We start from the raw sequence: 20403 nt of genomic DNA on the forward strand, positions 1-20403 counted from the left end.
ATCACGGAACAACAGATTATAGGCAGGATGTGCAGACGGCCAGTGTGACCCCAGGAATGTTGGGATATACAGTTCTGGTATAATAACTAAGCTCATGTAAATGGGACATGTGTATATTAGGAGTAGAATACTCATAGAAGACAATACATGAACCACAGGATTTGCAGATTATTATAATTTAATTTTAATTTGTGTATAAAGAAGTGATCAATTAGTAATTGTTCAATTAAACAATAGTGAGTGCATGAACATGGCTTTCAGGATTTTGAAAATATATCTAGCAATGAAATTATTCCTCCTTTTGCTTTAGATATTTTTTCATCTTTCCATAGTGCCTGAACTAAGCTGTTCATTCAGTTCTTTGTTTGAAATAGCATATAATGACTATAATTTAGAATAAATATTAATATGTCTATCTATATGGTACATCTTTTTATCCTGAAGAACCTCAAGAACATGTCAAATAGGACTTATCTATAAATCACTCCTTTCAAATACAGCTATCTCTAGAAAGGAGGGAAGCAATAAGAGAGGTAAAAAGCACCCAGCAAAATAATGGATGAAAGGAAATTCAGCTGAGCTAAGCATCTATTCTGACCAAATTAAAAAAGACATGGGAACTGTTTGATAAAAAATAAGTTACAACAGGAAGATTCAGACCAACTCTCGTGTTACAGGTGGTTGATCAGATGGAGCTATGAGTTTTTAACTATAGCCTTTACAGAGTACAGAAAGCACATTACCTACTCGTATGTTCATAAATTTTTCTTTATTTCTATTATGACCACAGATTTATGCAAGCATTCAGTTCAGACTTTGTTAACTGGCTCCTATTAAACACTTGCATTGCTCAGAAGAGCAAGTTCTTAGGAATATTCCTAACTATTATTTAGAGTGGTTTTGTGAAATTTATTTAATTAATTTTGAGACTTCTGAGTGTTAATTGGCTCACCATATTCTATTTATGTCCTTTCCCCCCCCCCCCCCTTTTTCATGATATAAATCCCATAGAATATTTTAACCACTTAAATGTTGATTGGTTAAGATTTATAATACAAAAGTTTTATAATGTTTATTTTAAAAGTAATATCTTCATTCTACTTTATGTGTTTTTCAATGAACTTTATATTCTATTGTCTATTCTTACCTTTATCTTTTAAAGCTGTAGGATTCTTTCCTTCCTTTTTTTTACCATGTTCTGTAAAAATAATTTATTAATCTTCAAGATAGAGTGATAAAAGTTTAATACCTCTGGGATGATTGATTGAATTGATTGATGGTTTCTAACTGAGCCATGATACCAATTAGATGTGTAGCACAAAACTGTTTTTCATGAGTTTTAGCATGCTCACAAAGTAAAACCATGAACTTTCCTTAAGTGTAAAGAAGGATCAAAGATCACTCAAAAATTATTTCCTTTGCAGATTGTAATAACAAACGTTAACAAGTGTTCCTAAGTTCTGAGTTTGGACTTCTAAGTTTTTGTACAGGTGCTTCATATTACCAAGGCTCTATCTGCACTTCTGAACCAGGTAATGACAATTAAGTTTTATCACAAATTTACTGAAATAGTATTATGCTCATAAATTCTTAACTAAGTTATACTGTAAAAACAAAATGACCAATGCATTGCAAGATTTTTTTTCTTGATGTACCTATATCTTAGAGTTTTATACAGTTTTGTCCTGCTGTGTTACCTTTACCTTTTGGAGCAGCTGGAGATTTCGATTCTTTGTCTTTTCCAGGATCTATAAAAGAAGTATTCACACTGATAACGTGACAGTCAGAAGCCATAACTGAGTGAAACTATGAGATTTAATAATAAGAGAGAATGAAGCACCTAGATCATATGAGAGACTATAACTGTATATTGGAAGAAATAATAAAAAACAGTGATTGGAAGAGTTGTATGAAATCCACCTGTTTCTATTCAGAGAGTTCAGTCCAGAAAGTGTTTTATTGATTTAACTATGAAACTTAAAAACTTTGCAAGCTTCAACTTAATATGGGATAAGGATAGTTTTTCAACTTTCTTAACCAGGAAGGACAAAAATGACTGATTTTGACTCATCGATGTTGTCTGTGGCCTACTTCCCTCATCTGGGTTTCCGCATTCTTGCTGGGCAATCCAGGTGTCTCCTTATTGACACTATTCTTTTCTAAGGGTCAGATGTGTATCAAACTGAGATAGCAACAAAACAGTGACAAATAGGAGGATAAAGTGTTCTTTTTATTTTGCCTACAGACAAGGAGTGAAGATGGCTAGGCCGCACCATCCTTGATGGATACTGTATGAGGAAGGACAGTCCCCTGTAAAAGGCATAAGATAAAATTTGAACCAGACAGAAACCAAGATTTCTGTTTCAGACAAAATGTGAGATCATCATTCTGGGCTGATGGAACCAAGCTCTCCAAAGCTTTTCCCACCAAAATTAAAAAGACAGATGAGACTGTCTCAAAATAGGCTAGTCAGAAAGAAAGGAAACTTGGATTTTGAATTCTTGCATGTTAAGTGAATGTTTTAAGTATCTGACTACTGGTTATATGTAATCTGGGAAAAAAAATCCAAAACAATGTTCTCCATCAGATATGAAGCAAAAAATTTTTTCTGTTGAGGAACTTGGCAGAAATTCAGTGCCAGAAGGTCTTAAAGAACTCTGTTAGAAGACCTTCTTGGTTTCTACACATAGGACAAAATGATAAGACTCCTTATGAGGAGGAGGTTGTGTTTAGCAGATAGATATGAAACTTGTAGCTGCAGTGGGTAGCTGCAGTGATAATTGTTTACTGCCTTAAGCACACAGAATTTACAAATTGTCACTTTGTTATAAAAACATGGAATGTGTCCAATAGTAGTTTATCATGGTATCAATAAAGCTTCTTGTTCACAATTTAGTATTCGGCTCTGTGTAAGACAAATTGAGTTCATGGGGAATCTGAATTGAAGGAATGAAGAAATAATAAAATTTTATTTATGGTAGAATTAACCATCAGGTAGAAAACCAATTTATGGTTGACATTGAAACTCTTGTTCTGTTGGGGCTGACATCAAGGGATAAATGTCTCATTATTTTTCTCCTTCTAGATTGTGCTTCCAGACGATATAATTTTTCAAGGGGAAGACTTGGGAAAGGAAGTTCTTGATCAAGGTCAAAAGTGTAATTTTATTGTAATAAAACTGTCTCTTTCCATTCTTACTACATCCCAGACATCTGCTTCAGAAACTACACCTGATCTTCTGCCTCTACCTTCAGGTTTTGTACTCACCAGTGTATGATTCAGTCACTAATTTTGAAAGTGAAAAACAAAACAATTTACTGCAGTTGTCTGTGAATCATATACAGTGGAACTAAGTATCTCTAATAGTCCTAATAAAACGTCAACGACAATTTTTAAATATTCAGTTAATGATAGAAAACTGTGCTAGCAGAAATAAAACTCAGAAGACTGAAAAACTTGTCCTCTAGACTTAAGAAAAATTCCCAAGAGAGATTCCATGTTTGCTTCAATGGTCTCTACAAAAAAAGAGAGGAGAATGGAAGACACAGACCTTTCCCTCCTCTTTCCCTCCTCTTTTTTTTTTTTTTTTTTTTTTTCCCTGTGATTCACAGTCCAAATAAAGATTCTGTGATTAATATAAGAATACAGGTAATGTACCCAAATACTACACTATTATGCCTTTACCAAAAGAAATCATTTAATGCACAATATAAACCCTTTTTTTTCAGGAGCCTGCCTGTAAGAACTTAAAGTTGTTGTGCACTTCCATTATTAAGAACACAGTTACCCAAACTGTCACAGAAGATGTCACATCAATGATACATTTTGAAAAAAAAAAAAACCAAAACATTAAAAACTTCTGAACTGAAAGCTTAAGTCATTACTGACAAAGCTTGAGTCTCATGTGATTCCTAAACAAGGAAAGCTTTGGGAAGGTTCTTAAGAGATAGTTGTCTCCCATAGAAAAAAGTGGCTTTTAGGATGGTGTGGCACGTGACACACGTGCTGTTGAAGCACTTAAAAAATTACCCAAGACTGCCCTGGAAATAGGAATTAAAATATAAATAAACACCAACCATATCCTGTAGGACTGAATTTACTGAGGTCTGTTAGACAGTCTGCCATAACTTGGCAAAATGACAACCTGAATGCAAATCCCATGACAAGAGACTTGTGTTACTTGCTCTGTATTGATTAGCAGTGTTAAGCTCATATTGACATCCGAATATATAACAGACCTGTAGTGAGACTAGCAGGTGTGGAGAGAAGAATTTTTGGTGTAAAATAATAAACTTTATAGAAAGGTGGGAGGTTTTTTTGCTGGCATTGCACAAGTCTCTTCCTTTTGTCAAGGAACCACTTACAGTATTGGGATGAAACTTCTTTGGCTTAAACAGACTAGAATTTCTCAACATATCCATTATCACTATTATCAGCTCTGTTGTATCAGTTCTAGTCCATCTAATCAACTATAATCTGCAATTCTGACTAGCAGAAGTTTTTATATATTATTTTTCATTTATAGATCTGACATTGCTTTATCAGTTATAGGGAGAAGCAATATGTAAAACTATAGCTTACTTCCTTGTTTCGTCTTCGGTTTATCTGAGGAAAGAGAAGAGAAGGGAAGCAAAAGTGAAAAGAGAAAAGAAAAAGGAAATATTAGAATAGATGTTCACATAGGAAATTATTTTAATACAGTCAGCTAATGAAAATGTATTTAAAAATATGTTGTCCCTAAGTGATTTCCACTCCACTGTTGCTTGACAGTGTATGTGAAAAAAGTTCATGGTTCCAACCTAGTACCTTGCAGACGTGCAACAAGAGCATAAAAACCCCCCAGTCTCATATGACCTGCTTTAACTGATGGTAATTAACTCCTTTCTTAATACTACTGGATATCACAAGGAAACATCTTTGACTTTTCCTCATTTCTTTTAAGTATTAATTCTCAGTTGTTTTAATAACAGGCAGTAACTCTGTGGCAACCATCTGACACTTGCTCATGTAATTTTTCAAACACATAGGTCAAAGAGTTAAAGTACTGTCTTTTTGAGATGCTTCTGGCAGTTCTCTGCCTTCTTGCTCTCCTTTTAACAGTTAATAATATTAAATGCAACTTGGCTTTATTATTAATAGAAGATCAGTGAACCAAAATGTTGCCACAACCTTTTAGCCCATTTCTAGACTTTAGGGATTTGAGGTCAAAGCTACAACAGCATATTTGATCACTAAAACCTTCAGCTTTGAAACAATGAAGCTATGTCCTGATTGCTTAAAAAAAATAGAGCCAACAACACTCCAGATTTTCCTGCAACTCTCCTTATATTTAGTGTTTTCCAAATTGCAAATGCCAATTTTGACCAGGTCTGAATCCTTCTAGTTTTTGTCATGTATCCTGGCACACAATAGCTAGCAGAGCAAATGATTTCATTTCTCAGTCTGAAAGGCTCAAAAATCCCCCAGTTGAAAAAACTGTTTCCTGGTGTATTCATACTTTTCTGATTAAGAAAAACAGCCCTCACTTCTCATATCTTCCAGATACCTGGAATCAGTGAATTAGGTAGTTTTCACTCAAAACATAACTCAGAGCTGCTTCCATCACCTTATTCTTCCATAAGAAACAGAAGTACATGCTAATATTAAAAAAATTTCCTGAAAGTTTTTTTGGCTCATTTGTCTTTGAGTGAGCAATGTGTTGGCAGTATCTCCATACATATAGGGTGCAGAAACGAGAAGCAGAGGCGATTGCTATCTGAGTGTTTATGTTCGCTTCGGTGCAGCAGAGGAACTGAGCTGCTGCCAGTGCATGGAAGTAGCTGCACAAGTAGTTGTGATAGACATTACATGTTGTTCTTACTCCTCTGATTTGCAGAAGCTAGATGGCTTCTGGCATGGGGAGATAGCACTGCTGCTGCTGACTGCTGGCATGAGAAACAGTTTGTCCCCCTTTTGAGCCCCCTGGGTATCACAACCAAGGGTTTAGACATCCCTGCTCAACTGCTCAACACCAGCCATGTGAAACTATGGTTTGTACTGCTCAGTCTGTGCTCTTTATGGCACAATTAAAATATTTTGCAGATAAAGTCCCATCTGATGGTGGCACATTGTAGAAGGGATGAAATTTACAGCAAACACCACCTCATTGCTGCATGAGATAGCCAAACAGAGGCAAAGCAGCGCCGGTGGCTGGGGAAGCACTTGTATGACAATGGGAAATAGTGTGGAGGTACCCATACTAATAATGACTGAAATCTAGGCCAAGGCCTACCTAATTATAACATTTTCCATGACAACTAACAAGCAGCTGACAGCTGTTGCAGGGTGCTTGCACTGGCTTGAGTAATACTGAGTATAGCTGAAGCTGAGAAACTGGAGAAAAGAAAGGGGTAATAGCTCAACTCTTCAAAGCTACGTTAGTAAATTTGTTTTATACCTTATTCTAAAGGTTATTGGCAAGTTTGGAAAAACTCCAATATGGTAAGACTGAAAATGCCAAATTTATCAACAGGGCTCTAATTGCATATCTGAGCTTGAGTAAATACAAAAATCATCTTGGTAGACAGTAACAAAACACAGTAGATTAGAGGAAACCAGGGCTGATGAGCTTTGGGTATTTATGACAGCATTTTACTACTTTGCTCCTTACCATACTAACCAAAAAAATATGGACTGCTTTTAACAAGTGTACAAGAAGCAAGTATGCAGGATATAATGCTGAAAACAACAATAAATATGTGTATATAATGGGAAAAGGCACATCTTTATCTATCTGCTTTAAGCCTCCAACCGTTTTCTTTTTGTGTTTGCCATCAACACTCAGTGGTTTGAGTTTTGTTTTAGCCTCAAAAAATACCTCAAAAGCTTTTGAGTTGCTCTGGAGTGGACCTTTGTGACTCTTCATGGGGCTAATGTTTCATCTGGGATAATAAAGTCAGCTCAACTGACTTTAGAGGGGCTCTGCCACTTTACCTCACTGCAAGTCACTAAGACTGAATGTAAAGCCTGATCCCTGCCGAGGCTGCAGGGGCAGGAAGCCTCTTGCAAGACCTGTGGGACACGAAGTCCCAGCACAGGACCTTTAAGCTGAAGTGGGTTACCTATTCACCTGAAGCTTTCTGTGGGGGTTGCAGTTTTGTGGAAGTGAGACAAAACCAGCTTCCCAGTGGAAATTTCCTGTTGTTCTGATAAACCCAGAAGAGACCTGACAAATACCAGCAGAGCAATAGATTTAAAGGTTGCTGTCATCCAGCTGTCTGAATCTGAGGTTTATTGTTTCTGTGCCATTGTCTTTTAAGAGAGATAATGCCAACATGATTTGTTTTCTTTTTACCTTGTGCTGCTGCCTTCATTGCTTTTTCTTCCTTCTTTTCAGGTACTGCTGCAAAATAAAGATAAGGTTTAAGTAAGATTTCTAGTCAGAAGTGTTGCTCCAACAAAGCTTTTCTTAAATGCTTACAGATTACTTTGAGACAAATGATTTCAAAGATTTGCAACAATGAGATCCCTTTTTTGCCCTGATGTATGACTAAGTATTTTTTAATTATCTTAAAAAAAAAAGAGGATAATCAAATGGAACATTTTTCTTTCAGAAAATAAATAGCAGCATTGTCTTCTAGATCTCAGGTGGAACAGAGGCTAAACTCCAGTCACATAACAGGAGAGAGCAAAGCAAGCAGGTCTCTACTTTGCCGAGCTATGTGAAGGTTCCCCAGGCAAGCGTGGTTTTCTGTTTGCATCAGCGAAAACCTCCACTCTGCATCCCTGGCACAGCAGAATACTTCCCCATATTCTTAATTTTAACCATGTAGTTCATCTCAGTGTTCCACAGCCAGACTGTGTGTTACAGACACCTAACTTGGTCCTTGTGAATGCTGCAATTTCTGCTTACAAGAGAGAAGAGGGAACCAGACCGCTTGTGCAGGGCAGCTAGACCTTTACTGATGCCAGGGGAAGCAGGTACAACAGCCCAGGTCAGGATGGCTGGACATATCCAACTGATTACTTGCAAGCTCTAGCTTGCACAGTTCCTAAATTGATTTGCACGGTTTGAGAGACGACAGAGATTATTTGTCCACACCAAGGATTAAATGATCTAAAAGGAGGAAGTGCAGGAAGGAATCCCTTCAGAATCTGCTGTTCTAGGAAACTTACATAAACATGGGTATCTATAGTTTCTCACAATTTACATGGCAGGTTTGGCAATATACAAGATTTCCTGTAGATTACTGAATATATTTATGACAACATATTTTTTCTCATCTAATTTAATTATTCAGGGTCAAGTCTTGCAAATATGTAAACATATTTGTTTAGCTGTAAATGGCACTGCCAACACTTCACTTTTGTAAAACCAAGCTTTTGTATCCATAATTTATAACTATTAAACTCAATGAGAAGCATTGCTTTAATTTAAACAGGTATTCTCTTACAATGTTTGAGACAAAAAATGTGACATTAAGATAATAAGCTTCATTATCATTGCCTTGTTTAAAAGTAGTGCAAAGAATAAATAATCAGCATAAATGGCAAGATGTAAAATGGATGGTGAAAATTAATTTATATCTGATAAGTATAGAAACGTCTTTGCAGCTACAGAATTATCAGCACATAACATCCCCTCAGCTTGTTATTTCAACCTGTCAAACACAGAAATATTTTCAACACAGTTTTATTACAGAAAATCACAGCTGAAAATTAAGAGCTTGGTTTTTAGTCAAGGTAAATACTGAGGATCATGTATTAACCTTATTTATGCTGAGAAATTCAGGGAATTCAAAGGACCTATGAATTGCCTCCAGGTGTGCTTGCTGCTGTTGGAGGGATGCCCTGGTGGTCCCTCTGAAGCTGCTAGTCATGATGGCCCAAGCAGGCCACCTCAGTTAATAAGTTATGGCCTGTCTGCCGTGTCTGCAAGTGGGCTGGAGGCCAAAAGAAGGATCTTCTGTTCCCAGCAGGAAAGCTTGCCTGAGATTCAGTGAAATATCAGGTGTAGACAGATGAACTGCTGCACATTGAGTGGGATGGACCAACTCACACACTCCAATTGCTCCTTTGCCACTTGCTCTTGTTTACTCCAGGATGTTGTGGGGTGAGCAGGTGTTTGTGAGCAAACTCCATGAAAATAAGTGAAATATTGCACCATTGCACCTCAGTTACCTCAGGTAATCTGTTTGCCTGAAAATCAAGTCTAGGCTGAAAGGATGTCTGACTGGATGCATGAGAAAAAAAAAAAAGGAGTACTCCGTTTCTATCCAAGTACCTAACTTTGTATTGATGTTACTGGATACAGAGAAAGCCAAGGAGGAGCAAAGTCCCTTAAGAGTTATTCTAGATCTCTGCTATTAACATTCATGTTACTAAGGCCCACATCAGCACGGATACTTAAATCAGCAATAAACTAGACACCTACATGCCTAGATGAATCTGGGCATTGAGCCCTGCCACTGAGCAAACCAATATCACAATGCTGCTGAAAATCTTACTGAAGTGGTCAACATCTTGAAGAATAAGCTTATTTTAGTATGGAAAGAAGGATATGAAAAGGGGCACCAGCAACCAGTCCCATATGCATTCCAAAATGTATTTTTACCATCTAAAGCTGAAAAAGCAGCTATGATTAAAATGAATTATTGAGGACTGTTGTTTTCTCCAAAGCATGTTTATCCTTTTTAGCTAAAACTGACAGAATTTTGGTTTGTTTAATTTCTGAAAACAAGAATACTGATGGAATAAAAAATAGACGTATTTTCTGGATACTGAACTGCAGGCTAGAAGAGTAATAAAGCTTTCTGAGATCAGGTATTTAGAGACATTGAATTCATGTGATGGTAGACCATGAGTTCAGTTATGATGACAGAACCAGCCATTCCTGAGAAGCACTGAGGCCACTATTTAAAAATAAGAACTAATATAATTCATAGTATATTTGCTATCTGTCTTTGGTTTGTGTGGCAAGAGGAGGAACTACAGGGGTGGTTTCTGTGAGAACCTGTTAGAAGCTTCCCCTGTGTCCCACAGAGCCAATGCCAGCCATCTCCAAGACGGACCCACCACTGGCCAAGGCCAAGCCCATCAGTGATGGTGGTAGTGCCTTTGTGATAACATACTTAAGAAGTGGGGAGAAAACCTGTGCAACTGCAGCCAGAGAGAGGAGTGAGAATATGTGAGAGAAACAACTCTGCACACCCCAAGGTCAGTGCAGAAGGAGGGGCAGGAGGTGCTCCAGGCGCCAGAGCAGAGGTTCCCCTGCAGCCCATGGGGGTTGGCAGTGGGGCAGATCTCCGCCTGCAGCCCGGGGAGGGCCCCACGCTGGAGCAGGTGGATGTGCCCGGAGGAGCCTGTGACCCCGTGGGAAGCCCACGCTGGAGCAGGCTCCTGGCAGGGCCTGTGGGCACATGGAGACAGGAGCCCACGCTGGAGCAGGTTTACTGGCAGGACTTGTGACCCCCTGGGTGACCCACGCTGGAGCAGTTCGTGAAAAACTGCAGCCTGTGGGAAGGACTCACACTGCAGAATTTCACAGAGAACTGTCTCCCGTGGGAGGGACTCCACACTGGAATAGGGAAAGAGTGTGAGTCCTCCCTCTGGGGAGGAAGGAGCAGCAGACACAAGGTATGATGAAGTGATTACAACCCCCATTCCCCATCTCCTTTTGGAAAGGGAGGTGTGAGCTACTTTGAATAATGCTGAGAGGACTTTTATCATCAAGGTAATAGGTGTAACTTTAACAGTCTGTATAAACAGAAAGCCTGCACACATAGAGTCAGTGTTTGGAATAAGACTCCAAAGAAGGTATTGTTTTGTTTCTATTGGAACAGAAAGTTTTCTGAGTAGTTCAAGATTTCATCCCTTCCACTGAGCATTTTCAAAGTTCTTGACACTTCTAAGTGGCAGCCTGAAAGATGACCTCTTTGTAAAAAATGGTTCCATTACAAATGTTCCCAATCTGAAAAGCTGAACCTTTAGCTATATGACTTAAGTAACACAGCTCCTAACAATTTCTCCTCAGTAGAACATCAGGCATTTTAAAAAAAAAATCAACAACAACCCCACTTAAAACCAAATCAAAACCCCTAGAAAGCCCTCCCTGAGATAATACAAAATAAAAAAATGCATATAAAGGCAAAAGTAGAAAATTGTCAGGTATCCATATTTTCAGTAAATTATAGTTTAAAATAAATAGATGAAGTAAAGGGAGTCTGGACTCCCATTTATATTTTGCAATTTCTCAGCAAAATTCTTGACAACTTGGCACAATGTAGATCAAATGGGTGATTTCTATGGTAATTGTTTCTCTGATTCTATCATAAGCTCTTTGGAATCAAATGAGAGCGAGCTTAGCAGACATTGTTTTGTGCTGAAAGTAGCCAGGAAATCAATTCATCAGTCAAATATTTCTGCAGTCTCAGTAGTTGCAGGCTACAATCAAATTTGTCAGAATATTTTTATCCCAAAAGAGTCAGGTTGCATAACTAACATCCACATCAGAAATATGCATTCCAAAATGTCACCGAGTTTAAAGCTATTTTGAGATGTTTGCTTGGTGTGAAGGAAAGTTGAAAGAAATCACTCTGACTGGAGACAACAGACACTTCACTCACTGAACCCTGAGGTCAGAGGCGGGAGCTCTTCATCCTGACATCACTAATATCAAGAAATCATGAACCTAAGAAGTGTCTATTATGGTTTAGGAACTGTTCTGTTATATGGAGAAATGAAAAAATTCCCTGACATAGTGGGATTACTAAACCTTTTGTGAGAAAATGCAGCAACACTTCATATGAGCTTGATAGTTCATCAGAAGTACAAGCTAGTGGGAATGGCCCAGATCTCCTTCTATGACAGCAGATTAATTATTTTAATTACCAAAGAAGAGAATTTAATCAAAAGCCTCTCTTGTTTTCAGAGCAGGACTGTTTTGCCTTCCATGAATACGCTTAAAAATTTTGAAATTTGTCAGCAGCTACTGAATATTAGAAACTACATTGGACTCAGCGAACTGCTAAATCTAAATGGATTAATAGAAGACAAATGGGAAACAAGCAATGAGCAACAATAAAGGACAAACAAATACAGAGCGAACAGCAATGATTTTATTCAATTAGTGAAAGGTATAGCTATTAAGCACCACTAGAATTTGTCTGTTATCTTAAAAAAATATATTTAGAAGAAAATAATAACATTCCTTTGTGTTTCTTACTAAGAGGCCAAAGGAACAGCTGTAACATTTTTGTATAAATATCATTTTGCCCCTGGAATACAGGCGATGTTTGAGTTTCAAAATTAGCAAAATAAATTTGGATCACTTCTTAACTAGTATTTTTTCAGAAATTAACAATTACTCCGGAGATAACATCAGTTATTTCTGTTTAATTGGGATTGGTGACTGATTAAAACAAAGTTGTTATTTACTTAAATACTGCAGAATAATTTCAGGTTCAACATTAGGCTGATCCTATGGTAAAACTAAGATGGCTGAGACCAACATATTCTGTTGTGAGACTGCTCTTTTGACAACAGAAATAACAAAATTATTCTGGTTTTATATAATAGAAACCTACAATTTATCCTTAATGAACTCTAAACTTCCTATAATTTTTTTTCAAGTGCCCCTTAATTCAATAGATCCTAAGGAAGGGTTTGCTTCCATCCTGCAAAATGCCAGAGACATGATGAAGACCTATTACATATACAGATGTTTGCTTCTCATCTAAAAAAATATAAAAGACTATTCACTAGAAAAACTTGAGGCTGCTCACAGCAATAAAGCATAGAGGTAAAAGATCTGTAGTTTCAAAACCCCTGCTAATTCTGTTTGTAAACTTTACAAGTGACCTAAACAAAATAACTTTTAATAAAAGGGTAAACATAATCAGTGGGAATAACAATTTCAAAAGGTATATGACAACACTTCCCAGCAGTGGCCAAAGAAAACTTCACGTTTGCAGAAGGGGACTTAATTCTGCAAGAAACAACAGCTTCACTTCATTTTGGACCTTGATGGACACAATCTTGCCAGAAATGGGTTCACAGATGTTGAAATGTTGACTTCATATGCATACTACAGCATTACAGAAGAAATAATAATGTATCAAAATGATTTGCTCAGAGGCTTCAAGCAATAGGGGAAAGATTTATTCAATCACCCACAGCAGCAAGACTACCTTTATTTTCAGCTTTGGCTGTCTGGAATTTGCTAAAAATGCAAAAGCTTAACTCACCATACTTTTTTTCCCCCTTTAGTTTCTGTGTTTTGTCTGGTGGGAGTATAATGAGAACAAATGCCTAAATTATTCTGGTTTCTGTTTTGCTCAATACAATTAGCTGCAGAGGAATGACAGCATTATGAATTTAGCCCATGAAGCAGGGAACTTAAAACCATCTAATAAAGGGAATAATATATCAGCTTTGATTTCCTTACATTAATCTCCACAGCTGTGATTCTGCAACCCTTCCTCATGCTCCAGAAGAGGACTCTACTACTTTGCAATTCAGCCCGACTACTTGTGTCAGAATTTACTGGTTAGTGTGAGTGAGGCTTCAGAGCTGAACTCTAAAGTAAAAGAAGATGCTTGAATGATAGTGGGGTATTAAGAACTGGAAATTCTCATTTTCCTGCCTTTGACTTGTGGCGGAAGCTCGGAGACCACAATCCACAAGTCTGAGCAGTTGATACATGCAGTCCCATTTCACAGGGGGGAATTGTGAATTCACAATTCACAATCACAGAATCACAGAATCGTCTAGGTTGAAAAAGACGAAGATCATCCAGTCCAACCATTAACCTAACACTGACAGTTCCCAACTACACCATATCCCTCAGCGCTATGTCGACCCTACTCTTGAACACCTCCAGGGATGGGGACTCCACCACCTCCCTGGGCAGCCCATTCTAAAGCCTAACAACCCCTTCTGTAAAGAAATGCTTCCTAATATCCAGTCTAAACCTTCCCTGGAGCAATTTGAGGCCATTCCCTCTTGTCCTGTCACTTTCTACTAGGCTAAAGAGGCTCAAACCCAGCTCCCTGCAACCTCCTTTCAGGGAGCTGTAGAGGGCGATGAGGTCTCCCCTCAGCCTCCTCTTCTCCAGACTAAACACCCCCAGTTCCCTCAGCCGCTCCCCGTACGACCGTGCTCCAGACCCTGCACCAGCTTCGTTGCCCTTCTCTGGACACGCTCGAGTCATTCAATGTCCTTTTTGGAGTGAGGGGCCCAAAACTGAACACAGGAATCGAGGGGCGGCCTCACCAGTGCCGAGTACAGGGGTCAGATCCCTTCCCTGTCCCTGCTGGCCACGCTATTGCTGACACAAGCCAGGATGCCATTGGCCTTCTTGGCCACCTGGGCACACTGCTGGCTCCTGTTCAGCCGGCTGTCAATCAGCACCCCCAGGTCCCTCTGACTGGCAGCTCTCCAGCCACTCCTCCCAAGCCTGTAGCGCTGCTAGGGGTTGTTGTGGCCCAAGGGCAGCCCCCGGCATTTGGCCTTATTGAAACTCCTCCAGTTGGCCTCAGCCCATGGCTCCAGCCTGTCCAGGTCTCTCTGCAGAGCCTCCCTGCCCTCGAGCAGATCAACACTCCCACCCAACTGGGTGTCATCTGCAAACTGACTGAGGGTGCCCTCGATCCCCTCGTCTAGATCCTTAATAAAGATGTTAAACAGGAGTGGCCCCAAAACCGAGCCCTGGGGGACACCACTCGTGACCGGCCACCAACTGGATTTAACTCCATTCACCACAACTCTTTGGGCCTGGCCATCCAGACAGTTTTTTTTACCCAGCGAAGCGTGTGCCCACCCAAACAACGAGCAGCCAGTTTGCCAGGAGAATGCTGTGGGAAACGGTGTCAAAGGCCTTACTAAAGTCAAGGTAAACAACATCCACAGCCTTTCCCTCATCCAATAAGCCGGTTGCTCTGCCTTTCATAAACCCATGCTGACTGGGTCTGTTCATCTGGTTGTCCCGCATGTGTTGTTTGAAAAGCAGTATTTATAAAGCAAGGTGGTCATTGATATGAATAAACATGGAGTGAGAGTGAAATGCAGTCCATAACTTGCTATTTCATTTTCCATTCCTGTCTAGAATACAACTGATATCTGCAGTGTTCTTGAAGGCAATTCGGAGCTAGTATCTTGCATTGTATGTATGTGAAAACAAAACAAACAAATATTTGCTCAGCTTGAACTTAAGCCCTTGATGTTTCTCACCAGTCCCAGTTCCCTTTGCCTTCTGTGAAGGAGCAACCTTTGGAGCAAGCACTGATACTCCAACTCCTCCCACCTTCTGCCCTTGGCAGTTTTTGTATAAAAGGAATGCAAAAACTGTTTCACTGAACCTCCCTGTAAAACTCCGAGAGTCAGTAAAGAGAATACTGTTCAGTCACTGGGTTTGTGGTGCAGCGGGACTGGCAAAAAGAGAAATATTACTCTTTGTGTCATGTGTCTATAGAAGGTTGGTTACTTCTCCTTTCTCCCTTATGCAAAAACCTTATGTTTTTTATGTCCAGTCTATGGACAACTGAGGGAGAAGACACCAGTTCTAGAGGTGCTTTGAGGTGCTGCAAGGAAGGAGCCATTATTAAAGGTCCACATTAGCTTTGTCACAAGAAGCTTTTTTATTAACAGTAGAATGAGCAACAGCATTCTTCCATTTAAATTTTAAGAACAAATAAATTTTCCCACCTTTTGACTTCAGAGGTTCCACAGATGCTGTAAAATAAAAGAAAACATTCCAGGAAACAAATTTTGGAAATGGATAAAGACATTAAGACTGATCTTAACACCTCTTCCCTTGGCCAATATGCTACCTATCTATGCAGAGCAGGCATTCAATTTTTTTATGCAGAGAAAAACTGACAAGCACATATGTTGCTTATTTGGATAGTCTCATGGCAGATGACTAATTAACCTGCAGATTAAAAGCAATGAAAACCAAGGTCAATGGGTAAGTTATATATGGAGCTTCAATAGTTCCACTATTTTCAAGTAATGAGGATGAGGGAAGGAGTAAAAACAGGTTTCAGAATAGGCACAAATCAAACATAGGTGGAGGATGTGTGTGATAGAAATCCTTTAACAATTACAGTAATTTGGGGGGGGTAAGGATTTTTTTTTTTTTTTTTTAGTTTATTAAAAACTCAAAGCACAGAACTCTTCCAGTATTGATACAGGGGAAGATCCACTTTCAAAAGCCTTCCTTGAAGACATATATTTTCAGTTTAATTTATTTACTATTCTTCATAATTACATTAACTAAATCCAAATTAATTGAACTGCCACATTTCTTTTTCTTCATTATTCACACCTTCATTCTGAAGAACTGTGACAGGTTTTTATGTCATAGAAAAGGACAGATTCATTTTTTCTATAAATTGACTGTCTACTGTAGGTATTTTTTGCTCAGAATTTATATCTGAGAAAACAGAGTCATTTGATGAATGAGTCATCAAGCTTGGCTGTAAAAGGAGTTGAAAATCTTTATGCTTTCCCAAATTTGGATAAACTGGAGAAGTAGATTCTAGTCAGGAATAAGAAAAGCACTGAGCTACAATAAAATGCATGGGTCCTTGGAATAAAAACAAACTAAAACAACCTACATACATATTTCATTCCCTCCACACTCTGAAGCTCCTATTTTGTGTTTTGTTCTCCATCCGTTTACTGTAAACTCCAAGCAGGCCCCCTTCCTTGAAAAGATAAACCTTTTAAAACCCGAAATTAAAATTTCTTACCCTTGTTGTTCTCCTCAGCAACATTTGATCAGATCTCAGTTCCAGAAGACCAAATGGCTGCATGTCTGCTCCATAGTCATTCATTTGCTCAAGTAACTTTGGTTAGACCAGCAAATCTTTATTTCTGGTCTCACTTTTCTTGTCCCTTTAACCTAATCCTGTCTCAAGTTAAAATCAAACTAGATAAATGACACTCTAAAACTTACTGTCTTTCACCAGTCTTACCATATACTTTTACTTGTTTCTTTGTTGTTTTGGCTGTAAAAACAAAACAAATAAACAAACAAAATCAAATATTGACTTCTGAGATGAATTAATTTAGAACATTAGGATAGTTGAAAAGTAAGATAAAAATTACAGTTTCTGTAATTTTTTCTTTCTTCTGTGGTTCTGAAAAAGAAAAAAATCAAGTATACTTTTCTTTTCTTGTAATGTTTTGTTTAGCTGCCCTGGACAATCATGTTTCATATTACTAGCAACAGCTGGATGTGGCATATTCCTTTGGACTCAGTTCAGGTGAGCCCTTCCCTACTTTCCTCCTTGTCAAAATAGAACCTTTAGGGTTGTCATCACTCTCTTCAGTGGTTTTCACACTGTGCAAACAGGGTCAGATTAGCTGTTAATAATGGACACCAAAGGATTTAACTCTTATAATAAGGTGCTAAAAGGAAACTCTAGAAACAGTGTAGATTAAATTATCTACAGTTTTACTTCAGAGTGTCTAAATGGAGGTCTGTGAACCAACTGTATGTGCCTCAGGACACCTGTGATGTGGTCCTTGCCTTTCTTCACTGGAGAGACTGAAGAATAAGCAGAGCATCTAGTCCAGCTGCTGTGACTCTACAGCCACAGGAGAAGTAGAAGGGGTCTTGGCCTCTTTTACATGAATATACAGCATGGAGGGATCTGTGCCTCACTGGAGATAATCACTAAAACAGGATCTAGAACCTGAAGTTGAAAAGCTTCATCCACCTAAACTCTGTACCCTCTGGCAAACTATGGCTGGGATTTACAAATTTTTAATATAGTTTCTGTAACAGCTCTTTCCATCTCATCAGGATGTGCTTCAAAACTCCCTCAGAGAAGGAGTAGGTGGCCTACCAGGGGGGAGAGGGAGAGACTGAACGTGTCTCTCAGAAACTGAGCGTGATCTACCAGCCAGGGTTGATGTTCACAGCAGCAAAAAAAAATAGATAAGCTTTTGCTGTCTGTAGATGATGTCTGCAGATGCTTTTAAACCGCATATGGAAAGGCTCCGCTGGTCAGGTTTGGATCCATACAGGAACATTACCTAAATTCAAGAATATCTAAGCTGACTAATTACAAGATAAAGGCAGTTTCTATTAAATACATGCTTGTTGCTTACTGGTATCTGATGATTTTATTTTCTCCATGCTTATTGTAGTATATATTTGTATCAGCGCTATGGTATACATTTGAGGAATATTAATATTTAAATAGTTTCCACTCCAGAATCAAGATATAAAGTTCCATGTTCAAAGTGATTGTACCCTCACTAAAATCAAGCCTATCCCTAAACAGAAAAGTAAATACATTGACCAATAACATTAACATGAGTAATAATCTTGTTACATATAAATTAATAATCAGTACTGAAAGCGCAGTGGACATCTAAAAGAGGTATACTTCACGCTCTGAGTTATTAAAAAAAATTGGATTTTTATTTTCCTGTTTTTACCAAAAACATTGATGGAATTTCAACACAATTTCATAAACAACATAATTTAGCCAAAATGTATACTTTAAAGCATCAAGACTAGCTGACTGAAATCAGAGACCTAACGTTAATATAGTTATCTAAATCACATTTTAATGTAATTATTATATAACATATACATATTTAAAATATCATAGGTTCTTTATAGTCACATTGTATGTGAGAAGTGAGACTCAGCTGAAATGATCATGGTGTAAGTTGACGTGGTCAAAGCAATGAGCCAGCGATAGATTTTGCCAGCACTATGGAACAATTATGAAACTAGGGAGTGAGTTGTCATTAAATAGTTTATTGTCTGAATAAATATTATATTTTCTTGATGACATCCTATCTTGGGTGGCAACCCCAGTATAGGTCAAGGAGGAGAAATACAGCAAAAAGTGAGAAGACAGAAGTTTGGGAATCAGTAGTTTGGCTGACTCAATGAGCTTAATCATAACAGCTGCAGCTTTGGTTTTGTGAAGCCCAAGTGCTCTTCAGAGTATCCAATTTCATACAGATATTTTAGAACTCACTCTGTGAAATGAGAATTTTGATTGGTTTCATGGGATTTTCTGTTTTGCTATTGCTCAGGACAGCTTCCTGGAAACCGAAGGAAATGTAATTATGACTTTAGTGGTTCTGAGGCAATTATTTTCCCCTCTCATTCTAAGATCTGTCAGCTCTCATGAGATGAGGGAACAGTATGACATTAACAACACTCAGCAAGTGTTTTTGCAAAGTATAAATTTTTCCATTATTTAGTTTTTTTCCTGTTTTGAAAAACTGCAAACATTAAGGAAGTTCTATAGAGCTTCTTTTATAATAGTTTTACTTCAAGAAGTATGAAATAAGATCCTTTCCCGTGAGAAAAAATTAAAAAAATCAATAACATAGAATTTGATGGAAAACATTTCTGGGGAAATCTGATTTGGAATTTCTGGTGATTCCTGCTCTGATATTTTAATGGAATGAACTGAAACCTTTCATTACATAGCTATAAGCTTCATGAAATTTCAGACCTAGATCTTTCATTTTTGCTAGAAGTTATCATTGCTTGATCTCAATGTCTTTTTCTTTTTCTTTCTTTTTTTTTTTTCTAACAAGTATTTACTATGACACATGAAAGGCTACTGCCAACTGTAGACACATCACATTAGGCATTTGCCATGACATTTGTCATTCTTTACCATTTTACTATTTAACCATTTTTGTATGTATATGAGACTGTAAAGTATGTTTTTATTCAGGAAATTTTGCTGGTAATTTTTTTACCATACATTGAATTGAGATTTGATTTAGTTTGGCATTTCACCATCTTTATAAGCTCTGATGTTTTGAACAAGTAGCTTTCCTTTTTTATGAAAATTGACAAAGTTGTGTATAACATGTCCACAAAACCATATAAATGTATTTTTTGTTTCATTACTAAGGATATACTCCTAGACACCCCTGGTGTAGGTGGGAGACAGAAGAGAACCTGAACCTGCCTTTGCTGCTCTTCCCTAAGCCACACTAAAGCACAATGCTGAAAAACATCTAAGCTGGCAGATTTGCTGTGGTGCACTTCAACTTTATTACCAGGATCTATAGTCACAAACTGTGACCCTCTGCTGTCTGCCAGGAGACAACAATTGATAGCCCATCCTGATTTGTATAACTATGTGTGCACATATATATGTGTGTGTGTGTGCTCGTGTGTTATTTCCCAATTCAGATAAAGCATTCATGTCCAAGAAGCATTCAGAAAAAATAAAAATTGTATATGGAATCACTAAGATTGGGAAAAATTTAAATAAATGGCATTTCAAGTGGTTTTGCTGTTCTGTGGTAAGCACCACATGTTAAATAACCAACACCATTCTGTTTGCACTCAGTAGCTGCATAAAAATGGTATTTTCTGTACTGTTGTTTAATTTTTACAAGTATTTCAGTGAAGCATCCTGTTGTCATATT

The 20403-nt window shown here is 38.0% G+C and overlaps 1 protein-coding gene across 12 annotated transcripts in view; it reads right to left on the reverse strand.

Moving 5' to 3' along the window:
• Positions 1–20403, reverse strand: part of TRDN (triadin) — a 244997-nt gene that overhangs the window by 67113 nt on the left and 157481 nt on the right. For 11 of the 12 annotated variants that reach the window (XM_074896244.1, XM_074896239.1, XM_074896247.1 and 8 more), the window contains 6 exons: positions 16956–16988; positions 15682–15708; positions 7334–7381; positions 4582–4605; positions 1704–1748; positions 1148–1198 (listed from right to left, as the gene is read on the reverse strand). In XM_074896244.1, the coding sequence (XP_074752345.1) occupies positions 1148–1198; positions 1704–1748; positions 4582–4605; positions 7334–7381; positions 15682–15708; positions 16956–16988 (228 nt within the window). The remainder of the gene's footprint in view (positions 1–1147; positions 1199–1703; positions 1749–4581; positions 4606–7333; positions 7382–15681; positions 15709–16955; positions 16989–20403) is intronic. The other variant, XM_074896243.1, reaches the window with a different exon arrangement.

The sequence above is a fragment of the Athene noctua genome, chromosome 1 (genome assembly GCF_965140245.1).
Source record: "Athene noctua chromosome 1, bAthNoc1.hap1.1, whole genome shotgun sequence".
Classification (NCBI taxonomy): domain Eukaryota; kingdom Metazoa; phylum Chordata; class Aves; order Strigiformes; family Strigidae; genus Athene; species Athene noctua.